Here is a 13,338-nt window from a genome sequence, read left to right as displayed (position 1 = left end):
TCTGGGTATTCACTAGACGCCAACGGAAACACCCCACTCTAGGGGCCAACCCATTCTAGGGAGCCCTTTCCTGCGCAAAAGAAAGGGAACTCTCCCCGGGTGTAGCCAGCCTATCTCTTAACACCTGCTGACCCATTTTGAACCGCTGTTCACATGGAAACCTCCTCCTTGTCGACTTGCCACGCTTTGAAGGCTCGTGCTCCACTCTAGGGGCCAACAACCCATTCTAGGGAGCCCTTTCCTGCGCAAAGGAAAGGGAATTCTCCCCAGGTGTCGCCAGCCTATCTCTTAACACCTGCTGACCCATGTTGAACTGCTGTTCGCATGGAAACCTCCTCCGCCTCAGCCTTCAAAATTCTCTTTTGTATATCTGCTACGTCCACCAGATTTTAAAAGACCAGAGAGAGCTCACTAGATGCCAAAGGAACCATGCTTTGAAGGCTTGTGCTCCACTCTAGGGGTGAACCCATTCTAGGGAGCCCTTTCCTGCACAAAGGAAAGGGAACTCTCCCTGGGGCCAGCCTGTCTTGCCCCTATCAAAACCACAGGGACCTGACTACCTCAGCTCTGCCAGCCTGTCTTGCCCCTCTCAAAACCACAGGGACCAGATTACCTCCACTCTGCCAGCCTGTCTTTCCCCTATCAACTTTCTGCCACTCTGCCTTGCTGCCATACACCAGATGACTCACTCTACTCCTTGTGGGGATCTTGCCACTATCATGGTTCCTCAGTGTGTTCGTGCTAGTCTTTCTGCTGCTTTGTCCCTTTATCGGCGCCTTGTGGTTTTTTCTGACACTCTGCTTGCTATGTTCCCCCTACATTGTGCTGTGGGATGTTGATGCCACTTGTCTTGCCACTTTGCCTGTCGTGTTGCCTTCAAGGGTTCATGCAACTGTTATCGGTGCTCTCTTTTGAAGCTGTGGTGTGTTTTTGACACTCTTGCTGCTGCTTTGTGCCTCTGTTAAAGCACTCTTGCCACTCCTGGTACCCCTTTGCCCCTTTACAGTGCCTTAGGCTATTCATGCCACTTTGGTGCCATTTTGCCACAGTCTAAGTACCTTGGAGCTCTTTTCTCGTTCTGAAGATTTCCCCCAGAAGTTTCATCAGAATTGATAAGAAAACCCCAATTCTTATAACCTAAAGCAATAACGTCTTGCCGGAAGGCTAAGAAAGCTTTCTGTTTCTGTTGTGTTGATGCAGCTAGGTCTGGAAAAACTTTCATTTCTTTACCCAGGTAATTGATCGGAAACTTTATGAAATATTTTTTCATAACATTGTTGACATCATTAATTGATGAAAACATTGCCATCAATGTTCCTCTTTCAATTACCTGTGCCTGGGAATTTTCTAAAAAATTTGTGAGGTCACCCTGGAACATTTGATCTTCTATAGGCGGAATTACATTTATTTATTTATTTCAGGTTTTTTATTTTATTTCTAGGTTTAGGTAGGAAAAAGCAGTTTATAATTACAGGAGAGTCTTCTAATACAAACCCCAACGCCTCACTTAAAAATTTTTTTAAGGAAATTATTGGTGTTTCCCCAATCACTCTGGGGAAATTAAGAAATCTTAAGTTGAGGCGTTTTGAGTTGTTTTCGAGACTTTCCAATCGCTTAATAATAGATTCTCTGTCTTTTATCACTGCTGTTTGAAAGTCCAAATTTTTCTTTTCATTCTTTTCCAATGATTTTATCTTTTCAGTTGTTTCTTTCATTTGTTTTTGAACTAGAAGGAGATCTCGTTGGTTTCCGACATTCATTGCATCAACTTTATTTTCCAACCTCTGAATGTTATTTAAGGTACCAGCCATCATATCCCAGAGCATGTCCAAAGTAACCACCTCTGGGCGGGTCATAGGGATAGGAGTTGTCTCCTTGGTCAGTTGTTCCCGTTCGATTTTTGGTGATATGGACAATTCCAAACCACCTATCGCTCCCATAACACATTCAGCCTCTGCAGAAGATTCTGCAGAGGCTTCTCCTATAGTCCCATTCCCGTTCCGTTGGGCAGGTGGCAGTCCAAGATTTGGACTGAGGGAGGCCTTCTCTGCAGGCACTGCCAGTCCTCCCTGACTGGCAGGCACACCAGGATCCTCGATGCCTATCCGGCAAGACGTTATTGCTTTAGGTTATAAGTTTATTTTAAGATTCCCATGTAAATGTCTTATTACAAAGCAAGACGAAACTTTTGTTTTCCTACTACCCGACCATCTAAAAAACTTTTTGGATCAGCGTAAACTAGTAACATCATCCCCATTGTCATAGCAAAGTAAAAGGAAAGTAAATCCAGTATATATATTGCCCTTTTGTTCTAATTAATATAGTTTAAAGTGATCCCTATGAGTCATTTCTCCCACATCTCTCTCAAGTTTGATTTGTTAAAGATGGCATAAGGTTAAGTAATTATATTTCAGTTATATATGATTTGTATTTCTATGTTCAACTGCTCCTTAGCCATTTTTTGGTATAGATTTGTATTGTTCAATACTAATGATTAGAATTTTTATTGAATGTAACATTCTCAAAATGATAAATAAAAAAAAAAAAGAAAACCCCAATTCTGCAGCCAAAAATAGGCTGCAAATATTTCCCCCATTGGCTGTAATGGGGAAACGAAAAACGAATAAAACTAATCAACAAATTGTTTTTTCCCCCTATGAAACTAATGCAATGAATTTGTGTCCCAGCGAAACGAAAAACGAATCAAAATGAATTTTTTCCCTCTGCACATCCCTAGTGCTTATCCCAGGCTTTACCCCCCACTCCCGCACAGCTAAGGATCCTCTGTGCTTATCCCAGTCTTTACCCCCCACTCCCTCACAGCTAAGGATCCTCTGTGCTTATCCCAGGCTTTTCCCCTCACTCCCCCACAGCTAAGGATCCTCTGTGCTTATCCCAGGCTTTACCCCTCACTCCCTCACAGCTAAGGATCCTCTGTGCTTATCCCAGTCTTTACCCCCCACTCCCGCACAGCTAAGGATGCTCTGTGCTTATCCCAGGCTTTACCCCTCACTCCCTCACAGCTAAGGATCCTCTGTGCTTATCCCAGGCTTTACCCCTCACTCCTCCACAGCTAAGGATCCTCTGTGCTTATCCCAGGCTTTTCCCCTCACTCCCCCACAGCTAAGGATCCTCTGTGCTTATTCCAGGCTTTCCCTGTACGTACCCTGATCAGTCCAGACTGCTGGGTTTTGCCTCCCTTCCAGCAGATGGAGACAGAGAAAAACTTGAAAAGCACCCCCTCTTAGATTGGTGTTGTATCTGCGACCCTTCAATATTTCTCTGTATTTCTCTGTCTCTAGCAGATTAAGGTGGCAGAACCTGCGGTCCTGATCTAAGCAAAAAAAAAAAAGGGAAGTCTTTCAGTGAGGGACTTTTTTGTTTCTCTACCTAAGGTTTGATTATGCAAGTTTTCAACAGAAAAAAAAAAGAAGGCAAGAGTCTTGGACTGAGGTGCTTCCCAGGGGGTAGGTAGGTCTTTGTGGGACCATCCCCCCCGGTTGTAGACTGAGCTAGCGGCTGGTGGCCCAGTAGTTTGTGGGCCCGGATTGAAGCAGCCTGGCCTGGGTGAGTACCTGTGGGCCGGTCCCCTCCCCCTTCCTCACAGAGATGTTTTTATTCCTCTGTTTAAAAAAAATCAAACCAAACCGAAGGCTGAGCTGGTTTAACCTTATTCCAGCATGTTGAACTGTCGCTCCAGGGGGGGGTCCAGATATTTTTAGCGCTGATGCTGCATGCGACACGATGCTCTATCTACGGGGAGCTGGCAGCGTGGCTCTCCAGTGATGGCGTTTGTGCTAGGTGCTTTCCCGGCGGAGAGGGCCCATCGATGTCGGCAGGGAAGACTGAGGCTGCATCCCGGGGGCGGGAGATCAGCTGCTGACTCGGGGGAGATGGCCAGACCGTTCCTGCTAAGTGCAGGAATGGCGGCCATTTTGGATTCGCTGCATGCCGCTGAAATGCACTCAATTGGGGAGGGGAGATCCCACCTCTGCTTTCGCCCCCTGATTTGAGCCTCGAAGGGCCTCAGGACTCCTCCCAGGACCTGGAAGAGAATTTGCTGACCCCCTGCAGGGGGGCTCAGACGCCTCAGGCCCTTTTCATTATCGTGCCCTTCTATAAACCGTTGTGATGGTTATCTAACTTAATGACGGTATAGAAAAGTTTTTAAATTAAATTAAATTTTCACAGCTGATTTTGTGCTGTTGATGCACAAGGCTTATATGGCTAGCTTTTTGCAACAAGCTGTTTCCACAGATTCAAGGCCACACCTTCAGGGCACTGAGCCCCTGCCTCAGAAGATTCCTAGGCTAGTAGAACCACAGGAGGCTACCAGAATTCGTGTGCTCCGGGACACCAGGGGGTCCCGGATCCGCTAGACATCATTATCCCGGGCTTGTTGGAAGGTCCAGCCCCGGACCTAGAGGATGACCCTCTCTGGTATGTTCCGGTGGATGGTGGAGATCCACGGGTGCTTCGCCTATTCCAGAGGGAGGAGTTGGATCCCCTGATTCCTTGTGTCCTAGTGGAGCTGGGGATGCTTTTCCCCATGAAGTTCCGGGTAATGAGAACGTAGAGCTTTTCCTTTTCATCCGTTGCTTCTACAGCTGATGTACGGGAGTGGGATACTCCAGAAGCTGGCCTCTGTGTGGGCCGAGCAATGGACAAACTCTATCCATTGCCTGAGGAGTCCCCGGAGCTTCTCAAAGTTCCAAAGGTGGATGCTTTGGTGTCTGCGGTCACTAAGCGCACGACCATCCCGGTGGCAGGAGCAGCGGCACTGAAAAATCTACAAAATCAAAAGCTCAAAGTCCATCTTAAGAGAATTTTCGAGGTGTCCATGCTGGGTGTCAGAGTGGCTGTCTGTAGCAGTCTGATGCAGCGTGCGAGCCTGAGATGGGTTCAGCAACTCCTCAGTGCTAGGGATCTCTCTCCTGAAGAGAGAGGATGTGGTTAGTGCAGTTAGTGTGGCTGGGTTTAAAAAAGGTTTGGATAAGTTCTTGGAGGAGAAGTCCATTAACTGCTATTGATCAAATTGACTTAGGGAATGGCCTCTGCTATTACTGGCATCAGTAGCATGGGATGATCTTGGTGTTTAGGTACTTGCCAGATACTTGTGACTTGGATTGGCCTCTGTTGGAAACAGGATGCTGGGCCAGATGGACCCTTGGACTGACCCAGCATGGCAACTTCTTATGTTATTATGGGCAAATAACTGTAGAGGCCAATATTGATAAACCCCTGAAATGGCTGTCTTATCTCGCTAAAGTTAGGGGAATAAGTTATCCGAGTTACTCAGCCGGATAAATGTTGCTGTCCGAGCAACGATGGAAGCTGCCGGGATCTGGGTACAACTGTTCTTTGGGGCCGGATCAGCCTTTCCTCAGGTACTGGGTAGATGGGAAGGGGATGTAATTGATTTTACATTGAGAACATTTATCCTGACCAGGGAGAGGACAGGGGAAGGTAGAGGTCGTGAGACTTTAATTTTCAAAATAATACGTGGGGGGATTTGGGCGCGTGGGGGTTGCTTGGCTGGCAGGGCAGATTTAGTACATATTAGCTGGGGCTCGGAGAATTGGACTACAGGCCAGTGCAGGATATTTTTTTACCGCTGATATTCTGTGAAATAGAGCCAAGCTCAAAGTTATTCGGCCATGTGTGACCATATAAATTAACATATACTGCGGAAAATCAGTTTAGCCTGATAAATTTACCAGCCCTCAACGCTCCTATGATACCTCTTTTTTTTTTTTTTTTCTGGCTTAATTTTAATCAGATAAGTTCCCCAGATCTTCAAAGTTAGCATTTAGCCAGATAACTCAAAAGCTTTCCGGCTAAATGTCTTTTAATATTTATTACTTTATCCCCCTGTCTCAGTCCTAAATCCAGCTGTCACTGACTCTCTGTATCTGATTCTGGGGGAGTCACTTTATCTCTCTAAACCTCAGCTCTAATCCCAGCTCTGTCACTGACTCTCTGTGTGTGACCTTGGGTGAGTCACTTTATCTCCCTGTGCCTCAGCTCTAGTCCCAGCTCTGTCACTGACTCTCTGTGTGTGACCCTGGGGGAGTCATTTTATCTCCCTGTTCCTCAGCTCTACTCCCAGCTCTGTCACAGACTCTGTGTGTATCCTAGGAGAGTCACTTTATCTCCCTGTGCCTCAGTTCTAATCCCAGCTCTGTCACTGAATCTCTGTGTGACCCTGGGTGAGTCACTTTATCTCCCTGTGCCTCAGCTCTAGTCCCAGCTCTGTCACTGACTCTCTGTGTGTGACCCTGGGTGAGTCACTTTATCTCCCTGTGCCTCAGCTCTAGTCCCAGCTCTGTCACTGACTCTCTGTGTGTGACCTTGGGTGAGTCACTTTATCTCCCTGTGCCTCAGCTCTAGTCCCAGCTCTGTCACTGACTCTCTGTGTGTGACCCTGGGTGAGTCACTTTATCTCCCTGTGCCTCAGCTCTAGTCCCAGCTCTGTCACTGACTCTCTGTGTGTGACCTTGGGTGAGTCACTTTATCTCCCTGTGCCTCAGCTCTAGTCCCAGCTCTGTCACTGACTCTCTGTGTGTGTCCCTAGGAGAGTCACTTTACCTCCCTGTGCCTCAGTTCTAATCCCAGCTCTGTCACTGAATCTCTGTGTGACCCTGGGTGAGTCTCTTTTCCCCCCTTGCCTCTGCTCTAATCCAAGCTCTGTCACTGACTCTGTTTGTGACTTTGGGTGAATCACTTTATCTCCCTGTGCCTCAGCTCTAATCCCAGGTCTGTCAATGACTCTCTGTTTGTGACCCTGGGGGAGTCATTTTATCTCCCTGTTCCTCAGCTCTACTCCCAGCTCTGTCACAGACTCTGTGTGTATCCTAGGAGAGTCACTTTATCTCCCTGTGCCTCAGTTCTAATCCCAGCTCTGTCACTGAATCTCTGTGTGACCCTAGGTGAGTCTCTTTTTCCCCCTTGCCTCTGCTCTAATCCCAGCTCTGTCACTGACTCTCTGTGTGACCGTGGGTGAGTCACTTTATCTCCCTGTGCCTCAGCTCTAATCCCAGCTCTGTCACTGACTATCTGTGCAATGCTGGGTGAGTCACTTCACTATGCCTGAGTTCTAATCCCAGCTTGGTCACTGACTCCAAGCGACCTTTGACCAGTCTCCTCATGCCACAGTTTCTCTTTGCTGTTATTGGAAGCTGTCATGCAGGAAATTGATTTTCAGCTCCAGGGCTGGCTGCGCACCTTTGGATAAGGGAAATTCGGATGGGGTTGGTATGAAAGAGGCATTCATAAATACAGTTTTTTCTTTACATCTGCCAGCAGTTTTTATTGCCAGAATATCTGGATTTCCGTCAGTGCTGGGGAAGTACGCCCTGTGTTAGAAATCACTGAGGACAATTTATCTTCTGCTTTTATCACAGGAAGAAGTTGAGGATAAGAAAAGGGAACTGGCTACGGAGTACTGTCACACGTGAGTTTGCTTTTCTATACGTTTGTGCTTGCAAGGAGGCCTCCATCTTTAATTCCAACCTCGTGAAATCTTTGTTTAGCACACCTCAGCCGTTTCTCTTTGTGCGCCATGGAAGGGTCTTGTGTCAATTCTTAGAACATCTCTTTATATCGTGTTCCCAGGATGGGAATCCGCGCCTGGCTACTAGAATGGATCATCATGCCTCTCGGCGCCACCTTGGGCATCTCCCACAAAACACTGGGTTTAGAAAGCTGCGGGGAGTGTACTGAGAAAAAATCTTCCACAGTGTGGGAGATCATTCTGCAAATAAATACTGTTATCACTTATCAGGGAGGGTTTCGCCTTCCAGGTCTTCCAAGATCCTGAATTGCTGGGACGTTTCTAGTGAAAAAGCAACAGGGTGGTGGTCAGACAATATTGGCATATTGGCCAACTCCACTTTCCCTGTATGTACCCGGATCAGTCCAGACTCCTGGGTTTTGCCCCCCACCTCTAGCAGATGGAGACAGAGAAGTTTTCAAAACAAAACTCCGCCTTATATAGGATGAGGCCTCCTATAGTCCGGCAGTATTTCTCTGTCTCCAGCAGATGGTGGAGGTGCAAGGCCTACAGTCTGTGCTAATTGCTTATTGGAGTTAGAGTAGTGAATTCTGTGAGTTTTAGAGTTTTCGGTGTCTAACACTTTTTTACTTTGATTTAAAAAAAAAAAAAAAAAAGGAGCAGTTTCTGTCCTGAGTCTCCCAGGGGGTTTGTAAGGTCCTGAAGGGACCATCCCCCACTGGTTGTTGAGGCAGCTGCATTACAGGGTCGAGGGCCCTCTTGTTTCAAGCTAGCAGCCCTGGGTGCGACACCAGGGAGCCCGGTTCACTCCACCCCGCCGGATCAGGACCGTAGACCACTGCCGGGCAAGTCTTTAAAAAAAAAACAAAAAAAACCAGTTTTGATTTTCTTTCATTTTCTGTCAGTGTCACCGGCGCTGTGGCTCTCTCTTCCCTCCTTGACTCGGCGCGTGGGCGGACTGTGATTATTTTTTACAGAATTGAATTTTAGCTTTCTCAGGCCCGCTGCCCAATGCTGCCCTTAACTGCGTGCCGCAAATGTGGCTCGGCCCGCGCGCGTCTTTCTCGGGAGGGGCTGTGCTCGGCCTGTCTTCCCGGGAGGGAGGGATCCTCCAGGGCTGCGAAAATGGTTAAAGGCAAGGCTGCCCGAGCTCCTTCAGTGTTAGCTGCACCGAGATCAGCTGAGGCAGATCTGTTCCCGCTGAGCGCAGGAATGGAGGCCATTTTGGAGTCTTTTAGATCAGCGACTCATGCAGCTATGGGGGAGGGGATTCTCCCGCCTCCTCTCTCTCCTCAGCCAGGGTTTCCTGGAGGGAGCGAACCTTTACAGCCTCTCTCAGCTGCAAGGAAGGATAGCCCTGAGGGGGCTTCTGACTCCTCCTCCTCTTCCTCCTTCTCCTCAGACTTTATTTTATTTCTCCTTAAGCCTTTTAAAGCCAGGAGGGAAGGGAAGCTGCAGGCTGGGGGTAAAACTTCCTCTAGTGGTCTTAAGTCTCTTTCTTGAAAGCGGTCTAAGTCTAAGGGAATCTCTGGGTCCTCCAAAGCTAAGCGCCCTTTGCGTACAGGGGCTCATCAGACCGATACTGATTCCACGGGTCAGGATACGGACCCAGGGGACCAGGACCCTCAGGGCAAGCCTCCGATGGGGATGGATACAGACCCTGATCAACATCTACAGGATCCAAGATGAGGCTCTCACATTGTGGAAGGAGATGACCCTAAGGTGGTCCATCTGTTTAGGAGGGAGGAGTTGGCTCCGCTTATCCCTGCCATGGAGAAGGTACAGAGAAGGGCAAGCAACATGATAAAGGGAATGGAACAGCTCCCCTATGAGGAAAGACTAAAGAGGTTAGGACTGTTCAGTCTGGAGAAGAGACGGCTGAGGGGGGATATGATAGAGGTCTTTAAAATCATGAGAGGTCTAGAACGGGTAGATGTGAATCGGTTATTTACTTTTTTGGATAATAGAAAGACTAGGGGGCACTCCATGAAGTTAGCATGTGGCACATTTAAAACTAATCGGAGAAAGTTCTTTTTTACTCAACGCACAATAAAGCTCTGGAATTTGTTGCCAGAGGATGTGGTTAGTGCAGTTAATGTAGCTGTGTTTAAAAAAAGGATTGGATAAGTTCTTGGAGAAGTCCATTTCCTGCTATTAATTAAGCTGACTTAGAAAATAGCCACTGCTATTACTAGCATCAGTAGCATGGGATAGACTTAGTTTTTGGGTACTTGCCAGGTTCTTAAGGCCTGGATTGGCCACTGTTGGAAACAGGATGCTGTGTTTGGACCCTTGGTTTGACCCAGTATAGGCATGTTCTTATGTTCTTACTCGGAGAGCTAGACATAGATGGGCCGCCAGAGGAGTCCAGGCTAGGGGCCATGGACCCAGTGTTGTTGGGTCTGAGGGGCCCGGCTACTTCCTTTCCTTTTCATTTTTCTGCCATGGACTTGCTATATAGAGAATGGGATACCCCAGATCTGGGATTGAAAGTTAGCAAGGCTATGGATAAGCTATATCCTCTTCCGGAAGAAGCAATTGACATACTGCGGGCGCCCAAGGTAGACGTGGCGGTGTCCGCAGTCACCAAAACGACCACAATTCTGGTTACAGATGCTACAGCCCCGAAGGACCTGCAGGATAGAAAGTTGGAGCTGCAGCTCAAGAAAATTTTTGAAGTCTCAGCACTGAGAATGCAGGCAGCTATGTGCAGCAATTTTGCCTTACGAGCGGGCCTTCGCTGGGTTCAGCAGTTACAGGCTAATGCTGATCTTTCTGATGCAGAAGCACAGCAAGCAGGACATCTAGAAGCTTCGATTGCTTATAGTGCGGATGCACTTTATGATCTGTTACGGACTTTGGCCAGATCCATGGTGTCGGCAGTCTCGGCTCGTCGGCTCCTGTGGTTAAGAAACTGGTCGGCAGATATTTCCTCCAAGGCTCAGCTGGGGTCATTGCCTTTCAAGGGTAAATTGCTTTTTGGCAAGGACCTCGAGGATATGATTCAATTCCTGGGGGAGAACAAGGTTCACCGACTGCCAGAGGATAGGCCCAAGTCGAGGGGCTCCTTTTCTTCACGGTCTCGATTCAGAGGGAATCGGAGATTTCATCTGTCCAGGGCTCCAGCTACTTCCTTTCGGCAAGCATCCGGTCGCCAACAGTCCTGGTCTCAGCCCTTTTGTGGCCGATGCTTTGGCAGAACCGGGGCTATCCAGTCCGCATCTGGGGCCAAGTCTTCCCAATGAAGGGACGCCGACCCATTCCTCGGTCCAACTGTCAGGGGCAGATTGTCCCTGTTTTACAAGGAATGGGTCAAGATGACATCAGACCAGCGGGTCCTTACTGTGATAAATAGAGGTTATGCTTTAGATTTTGCACACCGCCTTCCGGAGCGGTTTCTGGTCTCCCCATGTGGTTACGAAGAGAAACGACAAGGCAGTACAAGATACCTTGCAATGCCTTCTGCAACTCGGCGCCATGACCCCAGTTCCTCAGGCGGAGCAGCAAAAAGGGCATTATTCCATTTACTTCATAGTCCCCAAAAAAGAGGAGTCCTTCCGACCCATTCTGGATTTGAAGCGTGTAAACTGCTGCCTCAAGGTGCCACATTTTCGCATGGAGACGTTACGGTCAGTCATTGCCTCAGTATGAAAAGAAGAGTTTCGGGCGTCACTGGACCTAATGGAAGCGTATCTTCACATAGGCATTCGGGTTGACCACCAGAAGTTTCTGAGGTTCTCAGTGATGGGTCGCCATTTTCAGTTTCGAGCTTTGCCCTTCGGTCTTGCTACCGCGCCCAGAATGTTTACCAAGGTAATGGCTGTGGTGGCAGCTCATCTGCGCAGAGAGGGGTTCCTGGTGCATCCATACCTGGATGACTGGCTAATTCGGGCAAAGTCAGAGTTGCTTGGCCAGTTGGCAATTCACACAGTGCTTCCACTCCTGCAATCACTGGGTTGGATGATCAACTTAGCCAAGAGCCGACTGGTACCCACTCAGTCTTTGGAGTTTTTGGGAGCTCTATTCGACACTCAACAGGGGAGAGTATTCCTTACCTCAGACCGAATTGTCAAGCTACAAGGACATGTGTGGGACTTATTGGCCAACCGTCTCCCCAGAGTGCGGAATTATTTGCGGGGCTCCATGACTTCCATCCTGGAGCTGGTGCCCTGGGCCTTTGCTCATATGTGTCCTTTACAGTCAGAGTTGCTTTTGCGTTGGAATCCAGTCTCCGAACAGTTTCATTTACCTCTCCCCCTTCAGATACGGCACGCTCCAGTCTCGATTGGTGGCTTATCTTGGATAACTTATCCTGAGGAGTTCCCCTGGAGGTGCTCGAATGGACAGTGGTGACTACAGACACCAGCCTTTCCGGTTGGGGAGCAGTTTGCCTGAGGAAGTCGGTGTAGGGACAATGGTCCCAGGAAGAATCTTAGTGGTCGATCAATCATCTGGAAACCAGGGCAGTGTGGTTAACGTTGCAAGAGTTCCGCCCTCTCCTCCAGGGGAAGTCAGAATTCTTTCCAACAATGCAACCACAGTGGCTTATATCAATTGCCAAGGGGGAACCAAGAGCCAGCCAGTGACCATGGAAGCCCGGCAGCTGATCAGCTGGGCGGAGAAGTGTTTAGTAAGTATTGCAGCGTCTCACATAGCAGGAGTCAACAACGTTCAGGTGGACTTTCTCAGTCAGCACCGCCTCGATCCCGGGAAATGGGAGCTCACAGAGGAAGCTTTCCAGCTCATATGCAATAGAGATGTGCAATCGTTTATCACGAATTAGGCAATTTCAACGGGTCGGGGGCCCCAAACCCCAAAACGGATTTTCCCCGAACTTTGGGGAAAATCCGTTTTTCGGGTTTGTATGGGGAGAGGGGTACATTTTATTTTTTTTTAATTAAAAACCACTCCAAGCATTACAATTAACTATAATACAACCCCCCCCCACCATACCGATCCCTCCCCAAGACTTACTAACATCCCTGGTGGTCCAGCGGGGTCCCGCAAGCGATTTGTCCCTCCGTGCCCAGCGTGCCTGCCTTGCTCAAAATGGCGCCGATAGCCTCTGACCTATTATGTCACAGGGGCTATCGGTGCCATTGGTCAGCCCCTGTCACATGGCCATTGGCGCCATCTCGTGCTCCTACCATGTGACAGGGGCTGACCAATGGCACCGGTAGCCCCTGTGACATAGTATGGGCAAAGGCTATTTGCGCCTTTTTGGTTACTGGCAGCCGATGGCCCGAGGGCAGGAGATCGCTCTGGGACCCCCGCTGGACCACCAAGGATATTGGTAAGTCTTGGGGAGGGATCGGGATGTTGGGGGAGGGGGTTGTATTTAATGTTTTATAGTAAATTTTAATGCTTGGGGTGGGGGGTTTTTAGCTTCGTTTTCCCGCATCGTTTTTTGAGCCAGTTTTGTTTTTCCCTCTTAGTTTTTTGTTTGTTTGTCAAAAAAACTAACCAAGAAAAACCGAACTTTACCCCGAAGCATCCGACTCAAAAAACGACCTGGTAGTAAAAAATGAAGCTCATCTCTAATATGCAACACGTGGGGCATACCCCGCATGGATCTCATGGCAAGGTTTCAGAACGCCAAGGCTCCGCGCTTCTTTGGTCGCCGCAGAGAAACAGGAGCAGAAGGGGTAGATGCCCTGGTGCTGCCCTGGCTGGCCGACCGTACTGCTGTATGTCTTCCCTCTTTGGCCGCTGATAGGCAAAGTGCTCAGGAGAGTGGAGATACACCCAGCAGAAGTCATCCTCATAGCTCCAGAGTGGCCAAGACTGCCTTGATTTGCAGACCTGGTCAATCTGGCAGTGGCGGG

General features: G+C 48.6%; 1 protein-coding gene across 1 annotated transcript in view; it reads left to right on the top strand.

Annotated features, from left to right (window-relative positions):
* LOC115088588 overlaps window positions 1–13,338 on the top strand; it is a 223,390-nt gene that overhangs the window by 86,558 nt on the left and 123,494 nt on the right. Inside the window, exon 16 of the mRNA XM_029596845.1 lies at window positions 7,404–7,453. Coding sequence (XP_029452705.1) covers window positions 7,404–7,453 — 50 coding nt within the window. The remainder of the gene's footprint in view (window positions 1–7,403; window positions 7,454–13,338) is intronic.

Source organism: Rhinatrema bivittatum, chromosome 3 (assembly GCF_901001135.1).
Source record: "Rhinatrema bivittatum chromosome 3, aRhiBiv1.1, whole genome shotgun sequence".
Classification (NCBI taxonomy): Eukaryota; Metazoa; Chordata; class Amphibia; order Gymnophiona; family Rhinatrematidae; genus Rhinatrema; species Rhinatrema bivittatum.
This window is presented reverse-complemented; position numbering and strand designations above follow the sequence as displayed.